The 26,448-nt window shown below is 49.4% G+C and overlaps 1 protein-coding gene across 4 annotated transcripts in view; it reads right to left on the minus strand.

Annotated features, from left to right (window-relative positions):
- Positions 1 to 26,448, minus strand: part of LOC147702493 (glucagon-like peptide 1 receptor) — a 461,965-nt gene that overhangs the window by 150,025 nt on the left and 285,492 nt on the right. For all 4 annotated transcript variants that reach the window (XM_086928799.1, XM_086928795.1, XM_086928798.1 and 1 more), the window contains 2 exons: positions 24,775 to 24,934; positions 19,859 to 19,919 (listed from right to left, as the gene is read on the minus strand). In XM_086928799.1, coding sequence (XP_086784925.1) covers positions 19,859 to 19,919; positions 24,775 to 24,934 — 221 coding nt within the window. The remainder of the gene's footprint in view (positions 1 to 19,858; positions 19,920 to 24,774; positions 24,935 to 26,448) is intronic.

The following is a 26,448-nucleotide window of genomic DNA, read 5'->3' on the forward strand; positions in this document are numbered from 1 at the left end:
ACCGCACTTAAAGCAGGCCTGGACTTCACTGGTAACCGCTTCGGCGCTGCATCTCTTCAGGTTACTGAAACTTTACCAGGCTCACCACCGGAGTTCGACATTTGGATTCTGGCGGAGTTGGAGGCACCTGTGCACCACGATGGACGAGCTGGTTTTCCAGACGAATCCACGCCATGTTCCTGTCATTTCTTCTGAGGTTTGTGCGGGTCAGGGGACCGGAGGGGACACTTTGTAAGGAGCAACTTAACAGGACACCAGTGGATGCCAAGATGATGAGCCTCCGCCGCAACTAGCACCCTAAACCCCCCCCGCATCACTCACCTTCATGAAGCGCTGCATTCTGGGATCTGTAGTTTCGCTGCAGTCACCCTGCTTCAGGTGCAGTAGTTTGAACATTCGGGAGGAGGGACCAGTGACTAACCTATCCGTGTGCGGCAGGACTGTGTTTAAAAACTTTCATTTTGGCCCACACCCTGTTCATAGACTCTGGGCGCCGAGGAAGGCTGGACAATGCCGAAATGCATACGCCATTGAGAGTCACAAAGCTTCATTAAAGGTGTTTCCTGTCTCCCCCCTACTTGACCTCTGCTTCTTTTTTTAAAGGAGTGTTCTGTATATATATATATATATATATATATATATATATATATATATATATATATATATGTATATATATATATATATATATATATATATATATATATATATATATATATATATATATATATATATATACTGCCCAAGCAGCAAGAAGGTGTGTGGAAGTGTATGTCACTAAACTTTTATCTACTACAAGCAAAACCTGTGAAGAAATCTCCTACATCGGAGCTGGGTTATAGCTCTTGGGGGGAACATTTATTTTAATCCTGTCATTGAATCTGACCTTGCTGATTGTTTCATTGAATGCTCTTACCTCTAACTGCTGACTTTATTGTTTGAAATAGTCCACGCATAGAGTCTGCACGACGGACGGTCCCTGCAAGCTACAGCGGGACTGCCATCTTTGTTAGTGGGCTAGTTGTTGCTGACCCTCATGTATAAAATAAGCGCGCTGACACGACCGTGCGGTGGGTATACACAGCAGGCACGCCGATGGCGCACCTAAGGCGCACCAATTCTAGCCCGTCTGCGCCCGTCCACGGCTGCATTGCGCCGGGCGCCAGAACCCCTGCCCAAAATTTTATTGGCTCATACTCAAGGGAAGCCCTATTGGACAAAGGAACTGGCAGTAAGCAAACCAAATGTATTAGACAGTATACTCCTCGACGCAATCTCAGATCATCTACCACCTCGTTGTTAATCATCCCAATGGGGGTGGAAGAAGTTTTTTCCACCTGGCCCCTAAACTCTGGAATACACTGCCTTTCAATCTGAGATGCCAAACAAACATACAACTGTTTAGAAAGGCGGTGAAAACTTGGCTGTTCGCGCCCAACTCCTAATTTCAATCTACCCCCTCCATTTTAGGATATGACAGCTTCAGCGCAAAGACACCTTGGGATACACGTGCTTTACAAAACCCCAATTTCATTTCATTTCATTAAAAATTTAATGAAGTACCAACATTTCTCCAACCATGAAAATCCTTGGCATGGTGTGGGACTGGACTGCTGGGGAGAGAGATTTGAGTACTGGAAAATTAAACAGGCAGGGAACTGAGAACAATAATGAAAAGATACTTGAAAGAAATATTTTTTTATATTTTTAAGCACTGAAAAAAAAACTTCCTGTTGATTTTTTAAGGAGCGAAAAAGAGTAAGCATTGATAGCCACTGATTTGTACTGGTGTGAAAACTCTGGACAAACACTGTGAAGCACCCCTCCTCCCTGGATCTCATATGAAATAGAGACTGAAAATAGGAAAGCCTAAATATGTCCCATAGCCATTTTTAGGTCTAGCCTGAGACAGTGCATGCTGTCTCTTCAAAACATTAAGAAAGTGGCTTTTGAAAGTGCCACCAGAGGCTTTTGCTAGCCTACAGCTTGCTTTCTCAAGCTTGTGCACGTGCACAGCCGCCATCTGTATTTTTATTGCTGTAATCAGGTTCCTCTGCTTGCAGTACCCCCCTCCCTTTTCCCCCTCCCTCCTGGTCAGCTTCATTTGTGTATTCTATCTGTGAATCATGCTCCTCTGCTCGCACTCCCCCTCCCTTCTCCCTTTCCTCCCCCTACTCTTCGTCAGTTTCATTTGTGTCTTCTATCACAGTGAATGCTCTTGCTTCCACCAGGCACACACACCATCTGTCGTCAGTGCATCCTTTCGCCAGGCACACACACCGCCAGCAGTCAGTGCACGCTTCCACCAGGCACACACACCACCAGCCATCAGTGCATGCTTCCACCAGGCACACATATCATCAGCAGTCAGTGCACGCTTCCACCAGGCACACACACCACCAGCCGTCAGTGCACGCTTTCACCAGGCACACACACCACCAGCCGTCAGTGCATGCTTCCACCAGGCATACACACCACCAGCCATAAGTGTACGCTTCCACCAGGCATACACACCACCAGGCATCAGTGCACACTTCCACCAGGCACTCACACCACCAGCCGTCAGTGCACGCTTCCACCAGGCATACACACCACCAGCCGTCCGTGCATGCTTCCACCAGGCACACACACCACCAGCCGTCAGTGCACTATTCCAACAGGGACACACACCACCAGCCATCAGTGCACCCTTCCACCAGGCACACACACCACCAGCCGTCAGTGCACCCTTCCACCAGGCACACACACCACCAGCCATCAGTGCACGCTTCCACCAGGCACACACACCACCAGCCATCAGTGCACACTTTCACCAGGCACACACAATACCAGCTGTCGGTGCACGCTTTTACCAGGCACACATACACTACCAGCCGTCGGTGCACGCTTTCACCAGGCACACGCACCACCAGCCATCAGTGCATGTTTTCACCAGGCACACAAACCACCAGCCATCAGTGCACACTTCCACCAGGCACTCACACCACCAGCCGCAAGTGCACGCTTTCACCGGGCACATACACCACCCGCCGTCAGTGCACGCTTCCACCAGGCACACACACCACCAGACGTCAGTGCACCCTTTCACCGGTCACACACACCACCAGCCGTCAGTGCACGCTTTCACCGGGCACACACACTACCAGCCATCAGTGCACACTTCCACCAGGCACAAACACTACCAGCGGTCGGTGCACGCTTTCACCGGGCACACACACCACCAGCCGTCAGTGCACGCTTTCACCAAGCACACACACCACCAGTCGTCAGTGCAGCAGGCAGGCTCTCCTCAGAGTTCCTTGGTAAATATGTGTTCGATGCCTGGGAGGGAGTGGGTCGAGTTTCCTTAAACCATGCTGAGTATGCAGGTGTACTGCATGAACTCCTGCGTGAGTGAGTCATGCTGCCTGGGGCTCACTCACTCCACACTTGTAAATTGTGCCTACCCCAGGCTTTTTCTCATTTGCAAAGTTCGGCGTATGCGCACAGCTAGGCAACCCCCACACCCCCGGGAATGACTGCTTCCTACAACCAGAATGGAAACAACATTCAGAGCAATGAAAACAAGTTCATTTGATGCAAAGAACTGTTAACAAAAACCATGTCCAGCTGTTGTAGATCTGGCAACTTAAACAAAACAGCAACAAAAAACGAACAAGCATTGGCATAGCCAATAGGTCTCGCTTTTTGGACCCTATAAGTATTAAGTTATGCAGCAGAATATCCTTGGTGCAACAACACCAACTGTTGCATGGCTAAACAAGTATAAGGTCCCAAATGCAAGACCTATTGGCTATGCCAATGCTTGTTGCCTTTAGTGATGAAAACGGGGCACAGAAGTGTGATTGCCAGATCTTCTTCACAATCGCCACAAAAAACGTGCATGAGAAAAGGTGCTTTTTAAGACATTTAAACCTTACAATGCATTTGTCTGCCCAGAGTTTAATTTGAGGCAGAAGTTGCAGATGGAGTCTACCTGCAATTCATGTTTATTTTCCCTCAATAGACTTTGATCTAGAGCAATAGAGAAAAACACAAAAGAAGGAAGAGGAAGACAGAATATCAGGGTTGAAAATAACCTGCAAGAGATTTAAAGAGGCAGGGAGAGTCTGCTGCTGGATTGATGAGGCTGGAGGTGGAATCAAGACAACACAGCCTTGATTTTCAGCACCCCTTACATTCCATAGTTCTGGCTGCGGGATTCTGAACACAACTTTGGGCCCAGTACTTTCACTAGTTAAGCACTGCAAACCGTAGTGCATCCGCTCTACTCCATGCCCCCGTTTCCTCCATCCCACTCCTCAGCATCACTCTACCGACACCACACCTCTTCTGTGTTAATTTTGGAGTCTTGACCCTCAGGTTTCCCAAACAGGTGAAAATATAACTGTACAAAACTTCTGAGAAGCAAATGACACACGGCTTAAAAGTGTCAAGCACGTTACAATGTGCATTTAAAAAACGTAGCTGGAGTTCACATACCAAGCTCTCTGTCCATTAACAGGCCCCCCAAAACAGCACCAAAAAGTGTGGTAGCTCAGATGGCATGCATACCTTATTACAATGCATGCATGCAATGGAATGGGAGGAGTAAACGACCTGGCAGCCAATGCTATGACTATTTATGTTTCTTCAATACAAAATACTGTAACCACTTCAAGTGTCAAGTGCATTACGTCTTGATAGAGTGGGGAATTTAGGCTACTAGACCTGCAGGTCTAAGAACATTGTAAAAAAGGTCAAGGCCTGCTAGGGTGGACCATTTCTAGGTGTGATGGGAATAATGGTGTGTGATGCTATGATGTCCAGACTGTTGCTGGATGTCCCATAAAAGCCCAGGGATGGGTGGGATAATGGAGGTGCTTAGAGTACAAGAGGCAAGGGCAGTTATTGTGTTTTCATTGAGATTATGTGTCGCATGTATAGGGTGACAACTGTATCCTATAAACTGGAAATTCTCTAAACCAGAGTCCTGCGAATACAAGTTTGACTTACTGAAGAGTGGGCAGTCTGTCCTTAGAGAAAACATGAAGTTATGTAGGGCAAGTAGGGAGGATGCAGTATTGCTGCATCCACTTCACCTTCACCCACCACACACCACCACACCCAGCAGATGTCTTGACACCGCTGGAGCAAGGTCACCGAGGACCAGCTAACCACCTCCCTCGCACAGAGAGCACCCACAGACCCAACCGACCCCGACGCCGCAGCCGGCAGCCTCAGACAATGGATCGATGACTGCGCTAATACCCTCGCCCTGCTCAAGAAGCCCTCCATCACCCACTCGAGCAAGAGAGCCAGCTGGTTCACCAAAGTCCTCCAGACCTCCAAGCGAACCTGCCGAAAACTCGAAAAAAACTGGAACCGTGAACAAACACCGGAAAGCTACCCAGCCCACAAGAACGCCACCCACAGACACCACCACCTCATCAGATCCACCAAAAGGACCTCCTTCAAAGACCGCCTAGACAACAACGCACACAACAGCTAAGAACTCTTCACCATCATGAAGAAACTCTCCAACCCCAGATCCAACATCAACGACATCCCACCGTCACTAGACCTCTGCAACTCACTGGCCACCTTCCTCCATCGCAAGATAGCTGACATCTGTGAGAAGTTGGCCCGATATGCAGCGTTCGCTATTCTAGCGACCGCTATGTATCGTTCCAAACGACCCTTATGGTGATTGGTTGTAAGTCAACCTTAGACCAGCTATCCTAGTAGCGTGGATACGAGCAGTCTTCGGGCTAAACTCTAGAGGGCGTGTTAAGCCAGCTGTTATACCATCACATACCCCTTGAACCCCAAGTGAAAGGACACCACACAAGTGTTATGAAAATAAACAGAATATTTATTAAGAATCACAACAGCCCTGGACTCTTTATGAGGACAGGGTACTAAGCACAAACCAAAACTCTTAGGAAAATACTTCAAGTGCACAATTAAAACAAGTGTCCGAGGACACGGAAAGTTTAGTGGTCTCGGGCGGACCCGATAAGGCAAGTCGGAAGCGAGGGACTCGGGACCCTAGAGTAAGGAGGCTATGCAGGCACCGAAATGCCGAAGTTACCTAGCCACGAGGGCTGCGGCTGCACAAGTCTTACAGGCGTCGGGGTCTTCGCTGACGAGCCAGGAGCCGGAGGAAAAGGAGTTGCTGGCCGGCGACCAGTGCTGAATAGTTCGTAGAGATCCAAGCCTGGATCAGAGATCGTTGATACCTGAAAGCAGAGGGGACCAAGTTCGTACTACTAGCCAGTAGTCAGAGGGTACCAGGAAGGCACCGGTTGGCCGTCACCTCGACTAGGTGAGTGGGCGACGCTAGGCTCTGCAGTCTCACAGACCAGGAGGCGTTGTCGGCGACCAGGATGGAGGTGCGAGCTGTCCCACGAAGGTTGATGCTGTCGGCGTCGCTGGGCCCAGGATTGGGGCAACAAGCCTTGGCAGATTTCAGGGCCACGTGGTGGGCCTAAAATGGCGTCTTGAGTGGACCAGGAGGGTCCGGGGTGCTTCTCTCAAAGATGGAAGCAAAGGCCAGTCTGGAGCAACCAGACCAGCAGCGTTGGTTGTCGGATGTCGTCAAAGAAGGGCACAAGCCAGTGGCTAGTGACCAGACAACGTACTGAGCGGCGAGCAGAAGGGCCCCACGCAGATCGTGGAGATGCTGGGAGACTGCACTTCGGTGCTGGAGCAGCTCAGGGTCGGGGCTTCTCGGACCCCAGAGCACTCACCAGAGAATTGCTTCGATGGTCGTGCTGATTAAGAAAGCGTGCAGGTTTTGATGATGGCCGGTCCCTCGAGGTCTCGACGCACCCACAGATCACAACTGAGCTGATGACGTGGGTAGAGGTCAGAGGTGCCAGGGAAGCCGGTTCTCGTCGAGCTGGGCCATCGGATTCCTGAGGAAGGACTTGCAGCAAACCGCAGAGTTCTTAGTTGGTGCCTGCGGATGCAGGGTGACTACTCCTTAGTCACAAGGGAGAAATCTTGAGAAGAGTCTCGAATGTCCTTTCGTAGAAAGTAGTTCTTGATTCAAAGATGATCTAATTTGGAAGGGTCCCCGCTCCGGCCTTTATCCTAAAGAAAGGGGTGGGTACATGACTAGGTCCTGCCCTAAGGGTGGGACCAGGAAGGGGGGTAGTTACACCCCTCTCCCCTGCTGGACTTTCCCCAGGCCAGGGGCTGGCGCCCCTGGAACTGGTTATGACCGGCAGATGCGTAGTGAGCACCGGGGTGCCACTCCGCAGTCACCTTCTCGCAAAGCCCTACCTACCCAGAAAACACAAACCCTGTCTGGGACGGTGCGAACACCGCCCTTGACAGGAAACCCTTTGTCCAAGCTCTCCTCGCTGGAAGGACTCCCAGCAGCAGGAGGTCAGACTCGCGTCTGTGGTGGCAGCATCCATTTTGTGGAGCTGAGGCTTTAGTTAACTTTAACCGGGGTTCACAGTTACGTACATGTTGTGTCCCTCTAGAAGGGCGGAATGCTAACCTCGTCGCCAGAATTGGTGAGGGGGTAGCATCCCGATTCGTATGACACCTTACTCGACATGTCGTGATAACGCAATACCGAAGTTACCGATATGATACGCGTTACCATGGAACAGCCATTGGGTCTTGGTTCCGCAAGCTGCAACCGGGCTCGGCTCATGCCAGAGCCCAATTCACACGGGTCCATGCACTCTGCCTTCAGGATTGTCAAGGCCTGCCATAGGAGTGACTGATAGGAACCCGGGTGTCCATTGTGCGGTTAGGTATAGGGATACTATACCTAAAGCAACGAGCGGGTACGCTACGTTGCCCCAGCTGTCGTGCAGCCAGTTGTGTCAGATTTAGATGGCCATCCAGGGGTGGCATAATACATGCTTCAGCCCCTGGGAGGCCCTGGGTACACCGATGCCCTGAGTTACAGGGTCTGACAGGGTGGCCCAGTTCCAATTGGGTAATGCACCTAAGGTACACGCATCAATTTAGAGAGAGAACAGCTAGGCTGTGGGTCTGATTAGCAGGCCCACAGCCCGAGAAAGTCGTAAACCAGTGAAACAAAAGCAAAAAGTCCGGGTGATCATAGGATTGCAGACCCTACTCTCCTACATGACCCCCCCCCAAACGTTGGGACAATAAGCTAACCTTGACCAGGTGAGTCTTCTTGTTCTAAGTGGAAATACCTGGAGAGCCCATCTGCATTGCCATGATCAGTGCCAGGTCTATGCTCCACTGTGAAGTCCATCCCCTGTAGGGAAATGGACCACCTAAGCAGTTTGGGGTTTTCACCCTTCATCTGATTTAGCCATAAGAGGGGCTTATGGTCGGTCTGAATTTTGAAATGAGTGCCAAACAAGTATGGCCTCAGTTTCTTCAGGGCCCACACCACAGCGAAGGCCTCCCTCTCTATAGCTGACCAATTTTTCTCTCTGGGGGTCAGCCGTCTGCTTATAAAAGCAATGGGCTGGTCATTACCATCAAAATTCAGTTGAGATAGAACAGCTCCCACACCCAACTCAGAAGCATCTGTTTGGACAATGAATGGTTTGGAGTAGTCTGGACTCTTGAGGATAGGTGCCGTGCACATGGCCTGTTTTAGGTCATCGAATGCTTTTTGACAGCTCGCTGTCCACTGAACCTTTTTTGGCATTTTCTTACTCGTCAGTTCATTGAGCGGAGTCACAATCGATCCGTAATTTCTGACGAACTTCCGGTAGTAACCAGTCAGGCCCAAGAAAGCTCGAACCTGAGTCTGGGTGGTTGGAGGAGCCCAGTCCCTGATTGACTGTATCTTGCTCTCCAGTGGCTGAACTTGGCCTCCACCGACGAGGTGGCCCAAGTATACAACCTGTGTCTGCCCTATCTGGCACTTGGCAGCCTTGATAGTGATACCTGCTGCTTGCAGAGCCTCTAACACTTTCCGCAGGTGGACCAGGTGATCCTCCCAGGTGGAGCTAAAGACAGCAATATCGTCAAGATACGCCGCACAGAAATCATCCAGCCCAGTGAGAACGTGATTCACCAACCGTTGGAAGGTGGCAGGTGCATTTTTCAAACCAAAGGGCATCACCACGAACTGATAATGCCCACCAGGGTTAGAAAATGCGGTCTTAGGCTTGGCGTCCTCAGCTAACCTGATTTGCCAATACCCAGCTGTCAGGTCAAACGTACTTAAGTAGTTGGCCGAAGCCAATCTATCAATAAGCTCGTCTGCCCTTGGTATTGGGTGGGCATCAGTCTTAGTGACTGCATTGAGACCCCTGTAGTCTACGCAGAACCTCATCTCTTTCTTACCGCCCGGGGTGTGAGGTTTCGGCACTAGAACTACGGGACTAGCCCAAGGGCTGTCCGAGGGTTCAATGACTCCCAGCTCCAACATTTTCTGCACTTCATTTTTGATGCAGTCTCTAACGTGATCTGGCTGCCGGTAGATTTTACTCTTCACGGGCAAGCTGTCACCAGTGTCGACCTCATGGGTGCACCAATTGGTCTGACTGGGTGTTAGAGAGAACATATGCCGGAAGGATTGAAGAACCTGTTTACAATCCTCCTGTTGATGTTCGGAGAGGCTGCCACAAAAGACAACACCATCTACCGATCCATCGTCAGGATTCTGAGTGAGCAGGTCGGGGAGAGGGTCACTCTCCTCCTCCTGTCCCTCATCCATGGCCATGAGCAAACTCATGTCCTTCCTGTCGACATATGCCTTGAGCCTGTTGACATGGAGCACCCTGTGGGGGCTCCGGGGAGTTCCCAGGTCTACCAGGTAGGTGACCTCTCCCTTTTTCTCCAGGATGGTGTAGGGCCCGGACCATTTGTCCTTGAGTGCTGCTGGGGCCACTGGCTCCAACACCCACACCTTCTGTCCGGGCTGATAAACAGTCAAGACAGCCTTTTGGTCATGCCAAGCTTTTTGGAGTTCTTGGCTGGCCTTAAGGTTTTCGGATGCCTTCTCCATGTACTCAGCCATCCGCGAGCGGAGGCCCAGCACATAGTCCACTATGCTGGTGGCAGGCTTTTTGAGAGGTCTCTCCCATCCTTCCTTCACCAAACACAGGGGTCCTCTCACAGGATGCCCGTACAAAAGTTCAAAAGGGCTGTAGCCAACCCCCTTCTGTGGGACTTCTCTGTAAGCGAATAAAAGGCAGGGGATCAGGACGTCCCATCTACGCCGAAGCTTTTCAGGTAGTCCGTGAATCATCCCTTTCAGGGTCCTGTTGAATCTCTCAACAAGCCCATTGCATTGTGGATGATAGGGTGTAGTGAATTTGTAGTTGACACCACATTCCTTCCACATAGCAGTTAAGTAGCTCGACATAAAGTTTGCACCTCTGTCGGAGACGACCTCCTTAGGGAAGCCCACTCTGGAGAATACTCCAACTAGGGCTCTTGCCACAACAGGCGCTGTAGTGGTCCTAAGGGGAATAGCTTCAGGATATCTGGTGGCATGATCCACTACCACCAGTATAAACTTGTGCCCTGATGCTGTTGGTGGTTCCATGGGACCGACGATGTCAATCCCCACCCGTTCAAAGGGTACCCCCACCACAGGCATTGGTATAAGGGGGGCCTTTGTCGTGCCACCTGACTTACCACTGGCTTGGCAAGTGACACAGAAGCGGCAAAACTCCTTGGTATCCTCGTTCATGTGAGGCCAGTGAAAGTGTGAGACAAGCCTGTCCCACGTCTTCGTCTGGCCTAAGTGTCCTGCTAAGGGAATCTCGTGGGCCAAGGTAAGGAGGAAACCACGCTGAGACAAGGGGACGACCAGCCTCCTGGTCATGCCAGGCTTGGGGTCTCTTGCCTCAGTGTACAGGAGTCCATCTTCCCAGTATACCTTGTGGGTACCTGTGGCGTTCCCAGCAGCCTCAGCAGCAGCCTGCTGTCTGAGGGGTTCAAGAGAAGGGCAGCCTAACTGGTCCTTCCCCAGGTCCTCTCGTGTGGGTCCCCCTGAGCCCAGAAACTCAACTTGATCAAGTTAGAGTTCTTTAGGTTCAGTTTCCTGCAATTCTTGGAGGTCAGCCTCCTCTGAGTCCTGATCCTCGACCTGGGGCAAGGGGGAAGGCGAAGCCTTAACCCGACTGCTCCTCTTCTTGGGAGGTGTCTGGTCGTTGTTCCAGGATCCAGCACCGGTTCAGTGGGGCATCGTCTGACCTGTGACCTGGTCACAGCAAACACGTGTGCTGGCAAGCCTAACATCTCCATGTGAGTCCGTTGCTCCACTTCTGACCATCGTGATGACTCCAAATCATTGCCCAACAAACAATCCACTGGGAGGTCTGAACTAACAACAACCTTTTTCTGGCCATTTACCCCTCCCCAGGAGAAAGCAACAATCGCCATACTATGACTGGTAGTGACGTTGCTGGCATTGGTCACCAGGAATTCTGTACCTGGCATGATCTGTCCAGGGTCCACAAAGTTAGGCGTCACCATGGTGACGCTGGCACAAGTGTCCCTATAGGCCTGAGCCATTCTTCCATTTATTAAAGGCGTCTGTCGGTATTAGCCCAAAGTATTGGGACTGACATCAGGGGATATATCCACGTCCCCTGTACAGACAAGGACAGCCTGAGTGAGTGTACCAGCTAAGCCGTCACACCCCTCAGAACCCAAGGTTAACCCAACTAGTCCCTTGGGAGGCGCACTACTACTGCTGGCTGTACTAGGGGGCACAGGTGCCGTAGGGGCTGCAGTAGCAGGAGTCTGCCCTCCTTTCTTGGTGCACTCACTAAACCAGTGAGTTTTACTTTTACAGTATTGGCACCACCTTTTCGATTGACGTTCTTGATTCTTCTTTTTCTGGGAAGCCTGACCCCCCCCCCTCTTTGGGTTGTTGGGGACCTGTCGAAGACTTCTGGTCAGTTTGTTCCCCTTTCGAATCGTTACCCTTCTGGTCTGCTTTCTTCTGACCACCCTGGTTCTGGCCCTGGTTTTGCTTAACCCTTGTTCTGACCCATCTGTCTGCCTTCTTTCCCAATTCTTGGGGAGAGGTCAGATCCGAGTCGACAAGGTGCTGATGCAACAACTGGTTCTGACAATTGTTTAAAATCTGTTCTCGCATGATCAAATTATACAATCCTTGGTAATCAGTAACCTTACTGCCCAGCAACCAGCCCTCAAAAGCCTTAGTGGCACAATCAACGAAATCAGACCAGTCCTGAGACTGAGTTTTCTGGGTATCCCTGAACAGCAACCTGTACTGCTCAGTGGTTAGGCCAAACCCATCAATCAGTGTGTTCTTCAGGATCTGGTAATTGTTAGCGCCCTCGACCCTTGTGGTGAGGAGCTTATCTCTGCCTTTACCTTCAAAGGAGAGCCACAAGATAGCTGCCCACTGACTCTGGGGGACGCACTGTACAGTGCAGGCCCGCTCCAAAGCAGTAATCCATTTGTGGATGTCGTCCCCTTGCTTAAAGGGGGGCACTATCTTCTTCAGGTGCTTAGTGTCTAAACTCCTGGGTTCCCGTGGGGGAATGCTGCCACCAGTGGGAATCGTCCCACTCAACTCTTGCTCTCGAGCAAAGGCGAGTCTTTCTTTGGCTAGGGCAAGTTCTTCCCTTTCGATCCGCAGATTGACTTCCCGCTCCTTTGCTTCGTACACTCTTCTCTGAGGCGATGTCATCCCTCTTCGAGCAGAGCCTCGAGAGCCATTGGTTCGAACAGATCTGTTAGAGCCTCTCGACAGAGACCTAACTCGTCCATTCCCAATGTTAAGCTGGCCCGAGAGAGGCCCCAGGGGTCTCCTAGTACCAATCTCGTGCCGGCTTAAGTTGTCCTGAGTTAGCTGACTAACTATGACTGGACCTTTGTCTGCCTCATCCCCAGATGTCTCTGGTTCCTCGTCCTCCTCTTCGCCCTCGGCTGAGAGATGGATAAGGTCAGGGTCACCTCGGGTTCCCTCGAGGGGAGGCATTTCCATTTCGGGATGAGAAGGGTCGGTGTTACCCGCCTTCCTGGCATCATAAGTCTCCAAGAGACCAATCAGAAACGGAATGGTAGGGTTTGCACCCTGCTTTATCTTTCGAGACGTACAGATCTGTCGCATCTCATGAAAGCTAAGCGCAGCATATCTGGAGGTGACCTGTGGCAGGTCGACTGAAACGAGGGGAGACTCAGAGTTTCCGCCTTTGTCCGACATGCTGTTTCTAGTGTGGTGTAAGTGATGCACCTACCTACACTATGGGTTTACCTACTGAGCCCTTGCTAAGAGTTGCAGCCAAGGTGTGCTAAGCCTTGAAGAGCTACAACAGCTGGTTCAGTAGAACTCAGAGTATTCTAAGCTAGGTTATATGTACCTGGAGTACTTATGCGATCTTTCACAAGATGTTCTTAGGATACGCGTGGTAAAACAACAGCAAGCTCAAATCCCAACCGCTGCTCACCAATGTGAGAAGTTGGCCCGATATGCAGTGTTCGCAATTCTAGCGACCGCTATGTATCGTTCCAAACGACCCTTATGGTGATTGGTTGTAAGTCAACCTTAGACCAGCTATCCTAGTAGCGTGGATACGAGCAGTCTTCGGGCTAAACTCTAGAGGGCGTGTTAAGCCAGCTGTTATACCATCACATACCCCTTGAACCCCAAGTGAAAGGACACCACACAAGTGTTATGAAAATAAACAGAATATTTATTAAGAATCACAACAGCCCTGGACTCTTTATGAGGACAGGGTACTAAGCACAAACCAAAACTCTTAGGAAAATACTTCAAGTGCACAATTAAAACAAGTGTCCGAGGACACAGAAAGTTTAGTGGTCTCGGGCGGACCCGATAAGGCAAGTCGGAAGCGAGGGACTCGGGACCCTAGAGTAAGGAGGCTATGCAGGCACCGAAATGCCGAAGTTACCTAGCCACGAGGGCTGCGGCTGCACAAGTCTTACAGGCGTCGGGGTCTTCGCTGACGAGCCAGGAGCCGGAAGAAAAGGAGTTGCTGGCCGGCGACCAGTGCTGAATAGTTCGTAGAGATCCAAGCCTGGATCAGAGATCGTTGATACCTGAAAGCAGAGGGGACCAAGTTCGTACTACTAGCCAGTAGTCAGAGGGTACCAGGAAGGCACCGGTTGGCCGTCACCTCGACTAGGTGAAAGGGCGACGCTAGGCTCTGCAGTCTCACGGACCAGGAGGCGTTGTCGGCGACCAGGATGGAGGTGCGAGCTGTCCCACGAAGGTTGATGCTGTCGGCGTCGCTGGGCCCAGGATTGGGGCAACAAGCCTTGGCAGATTTCAGGGCCACGTGGTGGGCCTAAAATGGCGTCTTGAGTGGACCAGGAGGGTCCGGGGTGCTTCTCTCAAAGATGGAAGCAAAGGCCAGTCTGGAGCAACCAGACCAGCAGCGTTGGTTGTCGGATGTCGTCAAAGAAGGGCACAAGCCAGTGGCTAGTGACCAGACAACGTACTGAGCGGTGAGCAGAAGGGCCCCACGCCGATCGTGGAGATGCTGGGAGACTGCACTTCGGTGCTGGAGCAGCTCAGGGTCGGGGCTTCTCGGACCCCAGAGCACTCACCAGAGAATTGCTTCGATGGTCGTGCTGATTAAGAAAGCGTGCAGGTTTTGATGATGGCCGGTCCCTCGAGGTCTCGTCGCACCCACAGATCACAACTGAGCTGATGACGTGGGTAGAGGTCAGAGGTGCCAGGGAAGCCGGTTCTCGTCGAGCTGGGCCGTCAGATTCCTGAGGAAGGACGTGCAGCAAACCGCAGAGTTCTTAGTTGGTGCCTGCGGATGCAGGGTGACTACTCCTTAGTCACAAGGGAGAAATCTTGAGAAGAGTCTCGAATGTCCTTTCGTAGAAAGTAGTTCTTGATTCAAAGATGATCTAATTTGGAAGGGTCCCCGCTCCGGCCTTTATCCTAAAGAAAGGGGTGGGTACATGACTAGGTCCTGCCCTAAGGGTGGGACCAGGAAGGGGGGTAGTTACACCCCTCTCCCCTGCCGGATTTTCCCCAGGCCAGGGGCTGGCACCCCTGGAACTGGTTCTGACCGGCAGATGAGTAGTGAGCACCGGGGTGCCACTCCGCAGTCACCTTCTCGCAAAGCCCTACCTACCCAGAATACACAAACCCTGTCTGGGACGGTGCGAACACCGCCCTTGACAGGAAACCCTTTGTCCAAGCTCTCCTCGCTGGAAGGACTCCCAGCAGCAGGAGGTCAGACTCGCGTCTGTGGTGGCAGCATCCATTTTGTGGAGCTGAGGCTTTAGTTAACTTTAACCGGGGTTCACAGTTACGTACATGTCGTGTCCCTCTAGAAGGGCGGAATGCTAACCTCGTCGCCAGAATTGGTGAGGGGGTAGCATCCCGATTCGTATGACACCTTACTCGACATGTCGTGATAACGCAATACCGAAGTTACCGATATAATACGCGTTACCATGGAACAGCCATTGGGTCTTAGTACCGCAAGCTGCAACCGGGCTCGGCTCATGCCAGAGCCCAATTCACACGGGTCCATGCACTCTGCCTTCAGGATTGTCAAGGCCTGCCATAGGAGTGGCTGATAGGAACCCGGGTGTCCATTGTGCGGTTAGGTATAGGGATACTATACCTAAAGCAACGAGCGGGTACGCTACGTTGTCCCAGCTGTCGTGCAGCCAGTTGTGTCAGATTTAGATGGCCCTCCAGGGGTGGCATAATACATGCTTCAGCCCCTGGGAGGCCCTGGGTACACCGATGCCCTGAGTTACAGGGTCTGACAGGGTGGCCCAGTTCCAATTGGGTAATGCACCTAAGGTACACGCATCAATTTAGAGAGAGAACAGCTAGGCTGTGGGTCTGATTAGCAGGCCCACATCCCGAGAAAGTCGTAAACCAGTGAAACAAAAGCAAAAAGTCCGGGTGATCATAGGATTGCAGACCCTACTCTCCTACAACATCCACGACAGCTTCGATGCCATCAGCACCCCGGCAACCGCTGAGACACCCGCCCCCACGACCACCACCCGCACCAACTGGCTGCTCGCCTGGACCAACATCAACAAGAACGACACCATCAAGATCATGAACACCATCCACTCCGGATCCCCTGAAGACCCCTGCCCACACCACATCTTCAACAAAGCCAGCAGCACAATTGCACCCCAACTCCGGAAAACCATCAACATCTCCTCCGAGACAGCAACCTTTCCGGAGAGCTGGAAGCACGCAGAGATCAACGCCTTACTCAAGAAAACCAAGGCGGACCCCAAAGACCTCAAGAACTTCCGACCCATCTCCCTGCCCCCGTTCCCGGCTAAGGTCATCGAAAAGGCTGTCAACAAACAGCTGGCCAGCTTCCTCGAGTAGAACAACTTCCTGGACCCGTCCCAGTCGGTGTTCCGCAACAACCACAGCACCGAAACTACCCTCATCGCCGCCACCGAAAACCTCAGGACCCTGCAGGACAATGAAGAAACCGCGGCCCTCATCCTCCTGGACCTGTCAGCCGCCTTCGACACAGTCTACCACCGCACACTACAAACTTGCATTCACGACGCCCGAATCCAAGAGAAAGCCCTGGACTGGACCACCTCCTTTCTCTCTGGCAAAACTCACAGCGTACGCCTTCCCCCCCTTCCGCTCCAAAACCACTGAGATCATCTGCAGCATACCCCAAGGTTTATCCCTCAGCCCAAAGCAGTTCAACGTCTACATGGCACCGCTCGCCCACGTCGCACAAAGGCACAACCTCAACCTTTTCTCCTATGCCGACAACATCCAGATGATCCTCTCCCTCATCAAAGACCCCCACACTCCCAAGACCAACCTACACGAAGGAATGAAGGCCATCGCCGACTGGATGAGGAACAGCCGACTGAAGCTGAACTTGGACAAGACGGAGGTCCTCATCCTCGGATCCACCCCCTCGGCCTGGGACGACTCCTGGTGGTCGACTGCACTAGGAGCACCCCCCACACCCACCGACCACGCACGCAACCTAGGGGTCATCCTCGACTCCACCCTCTCCATGACAAAGCAGGTCAACGCCGTCTCCTCCTCCTGCTTCAACACCCTCTGCATGCTTCACAGGATCTTCAAGTGGATCCCCACTGAAACTAGAAGGATGGTCACCCAGGCCCTCGTCAGCAGTAGACTAGACTACGGCAACGCACTCTACGCAGGAGCCCCGGCCAAACTCCTGAAACGGCTCCAAACCATCCAGAATGCCTCTGCATGCCTGATCCTCAACATCCACCGCCACAGCCACAGCCACATCACACCCCACCTAAGAAACCTACACTGGCTCCCCATCAACAAGAGGATAACCTTCAAGCTCCTCATCCACGCACACAAGGCACTCCACGACAACGGACCAGCATACCTCAACAGCTGACTCAGCCTCTACACCCCCACCCGCCAGCTCCGCTCCGCAGACCGCGCCCTCACCACCGTCCCCCGTATCCGAAAAATAACCACCGGCGGCAGATCATTCTCCCACCTCCCTGCCAAGACATGGAACACCCTGCCCACCCGCCTGCAGCAGAACTAAGATCTCCTAACCTTCAGGAGACTCCTCAAGACCTGGCTCTTTGAACAGTAGCAGCATCCCCCCACCCTCAGCTCCTTGAGACCCTCACGGGTATGTAGTAAGTATGGGTGAACTTTGTGGATCTGCGGTCCACAAATTTGTGAGAAATCGCAAAAAAGTCTACGAATTCTTGGAAAAATCCGCGAACTCGCGGATTTGCAGAAATATTACTGGAATACTTTCTACTGGCTAATCAGTAAGTGCTAGGTCGTTGGGTAAATATGTAGTGCTTTTCCTGCACCGCAGCTGCGTAAAGGGCCAGAAGAGTTGTCTCCAGTGACCATATGTGTGTTACTTTGCCATCGCGCCGAAGGGCACAGGGGTCTCTTGAGTGAGCTGTCCATCATAGTGGGTAAATGATGGGAAGACGGTGCACACCGCTAGTGTGTGGGCGGGGCCAACCGGGTTGGGCTTCTATGCGAGTTCACATGCCTCTTGTGTTTATAAAAGGTCAGAGATCGATCAGAGCAGCAGATGTGGAGAAAGAAGCCCCTGGTCACAGGAACTGCACAGGATTGCGCTCGTGAAAGTGAAGGATGCAAAGGCCTCCATCCAGCATCACAGCTAATTTTCGACGGTAGATATGGGGAGAAAGCACACCTGCCCAGCCTCGACAAAGCTCACGATTGTTTTTGGGCTGATGAATGCGTTACTGAATTTGAGCTTCAACTCGGGCACCTGCTTTATTTATATCTGTAAGTGCTTCCTGTTGAGGTTTAATTTTTGTGACAGGAGCATCGTGCCAGAATGAACCCTGCCCTTATTTGTCCAAGAATACGCCATCGTTTTGTGCGATACCTCTACTCAACTGGAGTACTTTCTACTGGCTAATCAGTAAGTGCTACCTCGTTGGGTAAATCTATAGTGCTTTTCCTACACTACAGCTGCGTAAAGTGCCAGAAGAGTTGTCTCCAGTGACCATGTGTGTGCTACTATGCCATCGCGCCGAAGGGCGCAGGGATCCCTTGAGTGAGCTGTCCATCATAGTGGGTAAATGGCGGGAAGATGGTGCACACCGCTAGTGTGTGGGCAGGGCCAAACGGGTGGGGCTTCTATGCGAGTTCACATGCCTCTTGTGTATATAAAAGGTCAGAGACCTATCAGAGCAGCAGATGTGGAGAAAGAAGCCCCTGGTCACAGGAACTGCACAGGATTACGCTTGTGAAAGTGAAGAATGCAAAGGCCTCCATCCAGCATCACAGCTAATTTTCAACGGTAGATATGGGGAGAAAGCACACCTGCCCAGCCTCGACAAAGCTCATGATTGTTTTTGGGCTGATGAATGCGTTACTGAATTTGAGCTTCAACTCGGGCACCTGCTTTATTTATATCTGTAAGTGCTTCCTGTTGAGGTTTAATTTTTGTGACAGGAGCATCGTGCCAGAATGAACCCTGCCCTTCCCAAGAAGATGCCACCGGTTTGTGTGATACCTCTACTCAACTGCCAAACTTGCGGGGCTTCTAAAAAAAGTCCGCCCGCGAGCGGATTTGCCAATTTTCCTGCAATTTTGCGAGATTCGCGGATCACGAAATTGCCAAAAATCCGCAAATTCCGCGAGCGGAACGGATTTTGCGCCCATACTTAGTATGTAGTGCGCTTTATAAATGCCTTGATTGATTGATTGTAGTTTTAGAATCATGCTTACCTCTCATGGGAGACTGGAGTTTAAAACAAAGATTATGGCACTGGCATGACAACTTTTCTGAACAGTCTACTGGCACCTCTGGCAAGCAGACAAAGCCACGAAATGGCAGAAATTAAGTGTAGATAACAACACTGCACCAAGGGCAGAGGCTCACAGAGATACAGAGTTGATCAACTGCTCCTTTGCACCGAGACCAGCATAATTGCTAGAAAAGCCCATATCACTCACTCTAGACAAGGATCCTGGAAGCCAGCAGCAAGAGTTCTTTCTCACTGATCTCTCTCCCATCAGAGTGTGTGCAGTGGAAACTGTCACATTCACAACTTTCCACTGAATGTCCTACGAGCAGAAACGCAGTCCCCAATGAAGCGTAACCGCAGTCAGCCTTCCTTCCGGAATTAGTTAAGTAGAAGACTTACAAACATGCACAAAAAGAATGGAAATGAATTGTGAATACAGAGAAAAACAGAAGGAAGAGTGAAAAACATATAAGCACTGAGGCCAGTAGAGCATGATGCTCCCATCCCATCCAAGACCTCAGTCATCTGGCTAGCCCGGTCTTTCTCATGCCGCCATAGATGGTCTCAATGTGTTCATGCCTTGCAAGTTACCAGAACACACCTGTGCCCTGAGTGTCTTTAGGCATTATCCCCACGCCATCCCTGACTAAGGCCAGGATGAATCAGTGCACAGACACATTCGCTCATTGTCGGCTTTCCCTACCCATCATTGTCCAGGAAGAACTTGCCGCACACCCACAATGTGACCACGATCACTGGCGAGCCTGCAAGAGAAGGAGATCAAGATCACATACTCCCCGTTCCAGTAGCAACCTTCAACGTCGATCAATTATCTAGAAGTGTATCAACAACATTAAAACAAACTCCTGACAACTGAAATATTCACCACAAGAAAAATGTCTAGCAGAGCCGATGCTATGTATGTACTCTCTGCAAGTCAGGCCTGCAATCACACTGCAGTAACCACACGAACAAGTCACATCTGCCTCACATTTCAATACCCACAGCAGCAAGAAACTCAAACAACATTTTTGCATAAGAAGGAAGTCACAACTTCACCAACGTTGCAATAACCACAGTAACAAGGCAGACATGCATACACAATGTGCAGCAAATATTCGAGGCTGTACTCGTTGAGAATGGCAATAACCATAGTCACAAGTCAAACATTAAACTCAAGGAGTGCACAGTTATAAACAGAGGCGGTGGTGCCTCTCCACTTCCCAGCAGCACTCAAGGAAGCCATTCAACGCTCAGGTGCCTGCATTCAGACCAGCCGCTTGGCATGCATGGTATGGGGGTTCATGACGACATCCAGGCTTTGCCTGACCTAATGGTGGCCCGCTTGTGACATACCATGGCCATTCTTAACATCACTATGGTTCTATCTGAAATGATTGTTGTCGTTTCTCGACACATCATATTGTGGCCATTATTGACAACATTCTGGCCTTTCCTGGCATAATGCTGCTAATACTTGACATGTTACAGTTCTCTAATAATTATGCTATCCCTTGCATAACAGAATTACTGTAGGCATTCATGGCGTCATTCTGGCTAGCCCTGTTAAAATAGTGTTGAAAATCCCTTTCATATCATGGATCTGCCAGGGATTCGATGATGGTGAGAAACAGACATTAAAATTAGACTCTGTCCATATGTGACAGTAATGAATATAAGCTCTTGATAAAAATGACAAGCCGGTGTTTAGGAACCAAGCATATATTTAATAAACTTGAAAGTACGGTATTCTGGGACGATCATAGGTTTTTGTTTATGAAAATAACAAGCTTCAGTTTTTGGGGAATCGAGCTTACTTATCAAAAATGCCAGTTTTGTTTTTCATGGTGGAATGTATGTATGTTTAGAAGCTTGCAAATTCTGCGTTCCTGAAATATATTTAACGCTGATTTTAAAACTGAATTAGGGAGGCCTATTGCTAAATTTGTTCCCTTAGTGCCAAAGCTCACGTACTACCATGGCAGTTGTTTCATAATTTGTGTGGAGGAACCTCATTATTTCTACATACAACATTATCTCCACTACTGTCTGAGGCTTAAGCACAAATGATTGGTGTAACCCTTCTAATGCCGTCACTTACTGTGGAGAAGCAGTAGCAGCCTGGAAGGGAGCTGAATGACTGTGTGTGCACGCTAGGACCAATGTGAGGCCGTTATTGGGACCTCACCACTTTCAAAGTTCACCAGGCACCACTGGTGATAACCACTGCAATTGGTCGGGCCTTCACAAGTACTGTAATAACTGCAGTAACATGTGAAGCCTGTACTCAAACTAGAATAACCACAGTAACACGTCAGGCCTGTACTCAAATTAGAATAACCACAGTAACTCGTCATGCCTGTACTCCAACTAGAATAACCACAGTAACACATCAGGCCTGTACTCAAATTAGAATAACCACAGTAACACTTCAGGCCTGTACCCAAACTAGAATAACCACAGTAACACATCAGGCCTGTACTCAAATTAGAATAACCACAGTAACACATCAGGCCTGTACTCAAATTAGAATAACCACAGTAACACATCAGGCCTGTACTCAAATTAGAATAACCACAGTAACACATCAGGCCTGTACTCAAATTAGAATAACCACAGTAACACATCAGGCCTGTACTCAAATTAGAATAACCACAGTAACACTTCAGGCCTGTACTCCAACTAGAATAACCACAGTAACACATCAGGCCTGTACTCAAATTAGAATAACCACAGTAACACTTCAGGCCTGTACTCAAACTAGAATAACCGCAGTAACACGTCAGGCGTGCACTCTAACTAGAATAACCACAGTTACATGTCAGGCCTGTACTCAAACTGAAATAGCCACAGTAACACGTCAGGCGTGCACTCAAACTAGAATAACCACAGTTACATGTTAGTCCTGTACTCAAACTGAAATAACCACAGTAACACGTCAGGCGTGCACTCAAACTAGAATATCCACAGTAGCACGTTAGGCCTGTACTCAAACTAGAATAACAAAAGTAACACGTTAGGCCTGTACCCAAACTAGAATAACCACAGTAACACGTCAGGCCTATACTCAAACTGGAATAACCACAGTAACACACCAGGCCTGTACTCAAACTAGAATAACCACAGGAACACGTCAGGCCTGTACTCAAACTAGAATAACCACAGTAACAGGTCAGGCCTGTACTCAAACTAGAATAACCACAGTAACACGTCTGGCCTGTACTCAAACTAGAATAACCACAGTAACATGTCAGGCGTGCACTCAAACTAGAATAACCACAGTAACATACCAGGCCTGTACTCAAATCAAGTCTGTCATGCACTCACAGTGTAATAACCACAGTGACAAGTCATGCCTGCACTCACAGTGTAATAACCAGAGTGACAAGTCATGCCTTCATTCACAGTGTAATAACCACAGTGACAAATCATGCCTGCACTCACAGTGTAATAACCACAGTGACAAGTCATGCCTTCACTCACAGTGCATTTACCACAATAACAAGTCTGTCATGCACTCACAGTGTAATAACCACAGTGACAAGTCATGCCTGAACTCACAGTGTGATAACAGTAATAATCACGTTACAATAAACACAGTAACAAGTCACACCTGCACTTGAAGTAACAAGTCAGACATGCACTAACACTGTAATTACCACAGTAACATGTCAGGCCTAAACTCAGATTGAAATCACCACTGCAAAACGTCTAAACTCCACTTAGAGTAGCAAACCAGGCCTACACTCACAATTCAATAACGACAGGAACAGCCACACTGCAATAAGCACAGTCCCAAGGCACACCCGCACTTGAGGTAACAAGTCAAACATGCACTCACACTATAATAATGGCCATATGATGTCACAGTTTCACTCACATTGTAAGAGCTACAATAAAAATAGGACTGACACTGTGTCAACTATATTAATACGTCAGACCTGCGCTCCATAGTATGACCACAGTACCACGACATGCCTGTATTTACAGAGCGGAATAACAATCACAGTAACTAACCAGACCTGCACTCACACTGAGATAACCACAGCAACAAATCGGATCTGCACTGGCAAAGTGATGACCACATTAATAGGCCAGAACAGCACCCACGCTGTTAACCACGTTAACAAATCAGACCACCACTTCCACTGTGATATCCATAGTGACAAGCCAGACATGTGTTAAAGCTTTTTTCTAAATGCACAATTTCGTGTGACAAAATATGTTTGAATACTAATGATTTTCAAAATGAATTTAGCCAAAAACAAAGAATTAATAATGTTGCACTTGAAACGATTCCAATTGTAGGTTTAGAGGTGTGCTTCCTAATGAAGTTTAGTTATGCCACATTTTCGTAGAGACACCATTTTATTAAAATAGATGCAGTTTTTAGTGTTTGCTCATCTTGCTACTGCTCATTACCCATCCCAATCAATCCCCCTCTGCGTGTCTTCTTTCCTTACAATTTTCCTTACAGTTTTCGCAGAACACAGGTCACTTTGGTGCACTTGGTTATTTATTTTCTTTAAATCGCGTGTCTTGTGGATGAAACTTTTATCGCACTCCCAAAGTATCATTCTGAAGGACACTTGGGCTGGTTGTTCTGAGGCAGACTTTCTAGCACACCGATGTATGAGTCTTTGTCTGAAAATGCTTGTATATTATGTTGTACATCTACAGGCTAAGCTGCTGCTGTGGAAGCTAATGGAAGAATCCCTCTGCCTTAGAAATGGGTTAATGTTATAATATTTTTCTTGTGATTGCAATTTTGATTTGTCTAATGTGTGTTATTACTGGTCATGCCATGCTGAAGTAGCAGTTTTTACTTATCATCTGTGCGTAAATTGTGGATATAAACCCTCATTTTAGGAGTGAGGCATGAGGCTTACTTTTTGTACTAGAGATGCTATTAGTCTTCCAATTAGAGAACCTCTTTTATGATTTTTGCTGCACATTGGGACTGGGAATTATTTCTGATTTCTGACCATGTATTCTGTATCTGAGCCTTCACGGCACTGCATTCTTATTTTTCTGTATTGCCTTTTGGGGATTGGAATTCAACCTTTTTAAACTTTTCCTCAGACTAGAACCCAGTTGTTGAGTGGACCCAGTCAATTATTAATACTCTGCTATTTCTTGTACCTGATGGTAGGAGGGTGGTGACTATTATCGCTAGATCAAGAGTGCTGGAGCGGAGCCAATGAAAGGTGAAATTTTGGGGTGATCTAAAAGTTAGGGTTCAGGTAAAGATTGGGGGTTGGTTCCCGCTCCTGCTCCCACACCTGCAACTGCAGTCTAATAACATCAGTAAGCAATCAAGCACTGCACTCCCTGCACAATTTACAAAGTAACAAGTCCAGCCTGCGCTTAAATTATAGTAATGACAGTGACAAGTAAGATCCTGTATTTTCTCTACAATATCCAGTGTAACAAGCAGTCACCACGCTCACCGTATGCCAGTCACGAAAGCTTATGATGAACTGGGCATTCACACTTGAAGGATGCACGAGAAGCAGTATGCTCACAATACGGGTGGAATGTTAGCAGCATCACAGAACAACCTGTGCAAGAACCAGCCCTTGTGCATTCTCTAAGAGCGGGAGAAAGGCCCTTTCTTACCCCAACCGAAGAGGCAGTAATATTTCAGGCAGGAGTTCCGGGCCAGTGCAGAGGCTGACAGCAGAGCGTGGAGATACAACCCCTCCACCAGGAGCCAGCAGTAACTGCAACCGCTACAGTAATGTAGAAATACCTGCGTCGAACGGCACGCCATTGATACCTACAGCGAAGAGAGGAGCAAGAGCTGTGGTTATGGTGAGCCATAGAGGAGAGATGGCCAAGGACGAGAGTGACAGGGCAGGATAATGTATAAACAGCCTGTTAAACAGATGATAAAGCAAGAAAGTGGAGAAGTCTATGGAAGAGAGAGCCATGAAAGGCGAGATACACAGACAGGCACAAGGGGCATCGATAAAGAACTATGGGGAGAAACAGACATGCAGGAGAACAATCAACCAAACAGGCGAGATAGAGCGAGAGAGATAGAGACAGCACCATAGGGGAGGCACAGCCATGGAGGAGATAGAAAGAAAAGGGTAAAGAGACACGACAAAAAAAGAGAGGCAAAGCAAGAAAAATACAGCTGAAGAGAGCATGGGTGACTCCTAAAGATCACCTCCCCATATTTGTTGTCCCCTAAGCCCCCATATTTGTAAATAAAATTACTAAATGTACATTTTTTTGATGGCCACTGCAGTGTTTTTTTGCAATGCTCACTCTTCAAAGTGCACACCTCAGGTTGGACAGTGTGGTAGGTAGCATTGAAGTCCCTTTCGCTGCGCCCGTCGGCCAACGGCCGTCCCGAGCTGAGGACGTCCGTTGGCCGACGAGGCCCTGCCCAGCCCACTCAATCAAACCGCTGCACCAAGCGGTTAAGCATGTGCAGATGTATTATGACCTCCTGAGGTCTAAAGTGGAATTTGTCTGTCTAAGGTTCTAGCAGTGGCAGTTATGTAAGTTGTTGTCTGGATCTTGTTGAGACAGGACATGTTGGCGGTGAAAGGCACATTGCCAGTGGAAATAAATCTTACCCTCGTTACTTCAGTGGTCTTCATCATCTTTCACTACTTATTGGTGCGATCGGGCTTTCAACTGCTCACAGATGTGTACTCCAGCAGCACAGGTAATTTTCCTTCATGTGGCCTCTCCCACATTAAGGTGGTTGAAGTGTGTGGAGAATTCAAAATTTGTGAACATCCGTGACAAGAATTTTCAATTCTATTAAGGACACGGAGGCGAGGATTATGCTTTCTCATTTCTTTACTAGGAAATGCTCAGCAGCCAATCAGAAAACAGTATAGAAAAATAACACTACAATACCCATGAATACTCTGGGAATAACCTGACAACCATAGAGTCACTACATCCACTGTAGCGTCCCTACTTGAATTCGTTTCTGCCTTTGCGGGAGGGGTGAAAGGACGACTTATTGGAGTAGTTGGAATCTTGACCTCCTCCACGATGGAATTGATAGCCACGTTGGTTATTTTGGCTGGATCCAGGCCGAACGATCGTCCCCTATATCGTCAGGCCTGCCCAAAAACTGTACGAAAGGCCCGTTTAAGGGAGGATTGAGCTTTGTCCAGGCCACTAAACATAGCAACAAATTTGGTCACTTCTCAATGGAAAGGCTGACCAAACAGCAATCCTTGAGCTAAAGGACCCGACTCAGAAGCGGACAACTCAGCCAATTTCGGGTCCAACTTTAACAGAATAGAGCGTCTATGCGCACAG

Source organism: Lissotriton vulgaris, chromosome 7, assembly GCF_964263255.1.
Source record: "Lissotriton vulgaris chromosome 7, aLisVul1.2, whole genome shotgun sequence".
In the NCBI taxonomy this organism is placed as follows: domain Eukaryota; kingdom Metazoa; phylum Chordata; class Amphibia; order Caudata; family Salamandridae; genus Lissotriton; species Lissotriton vulgaris.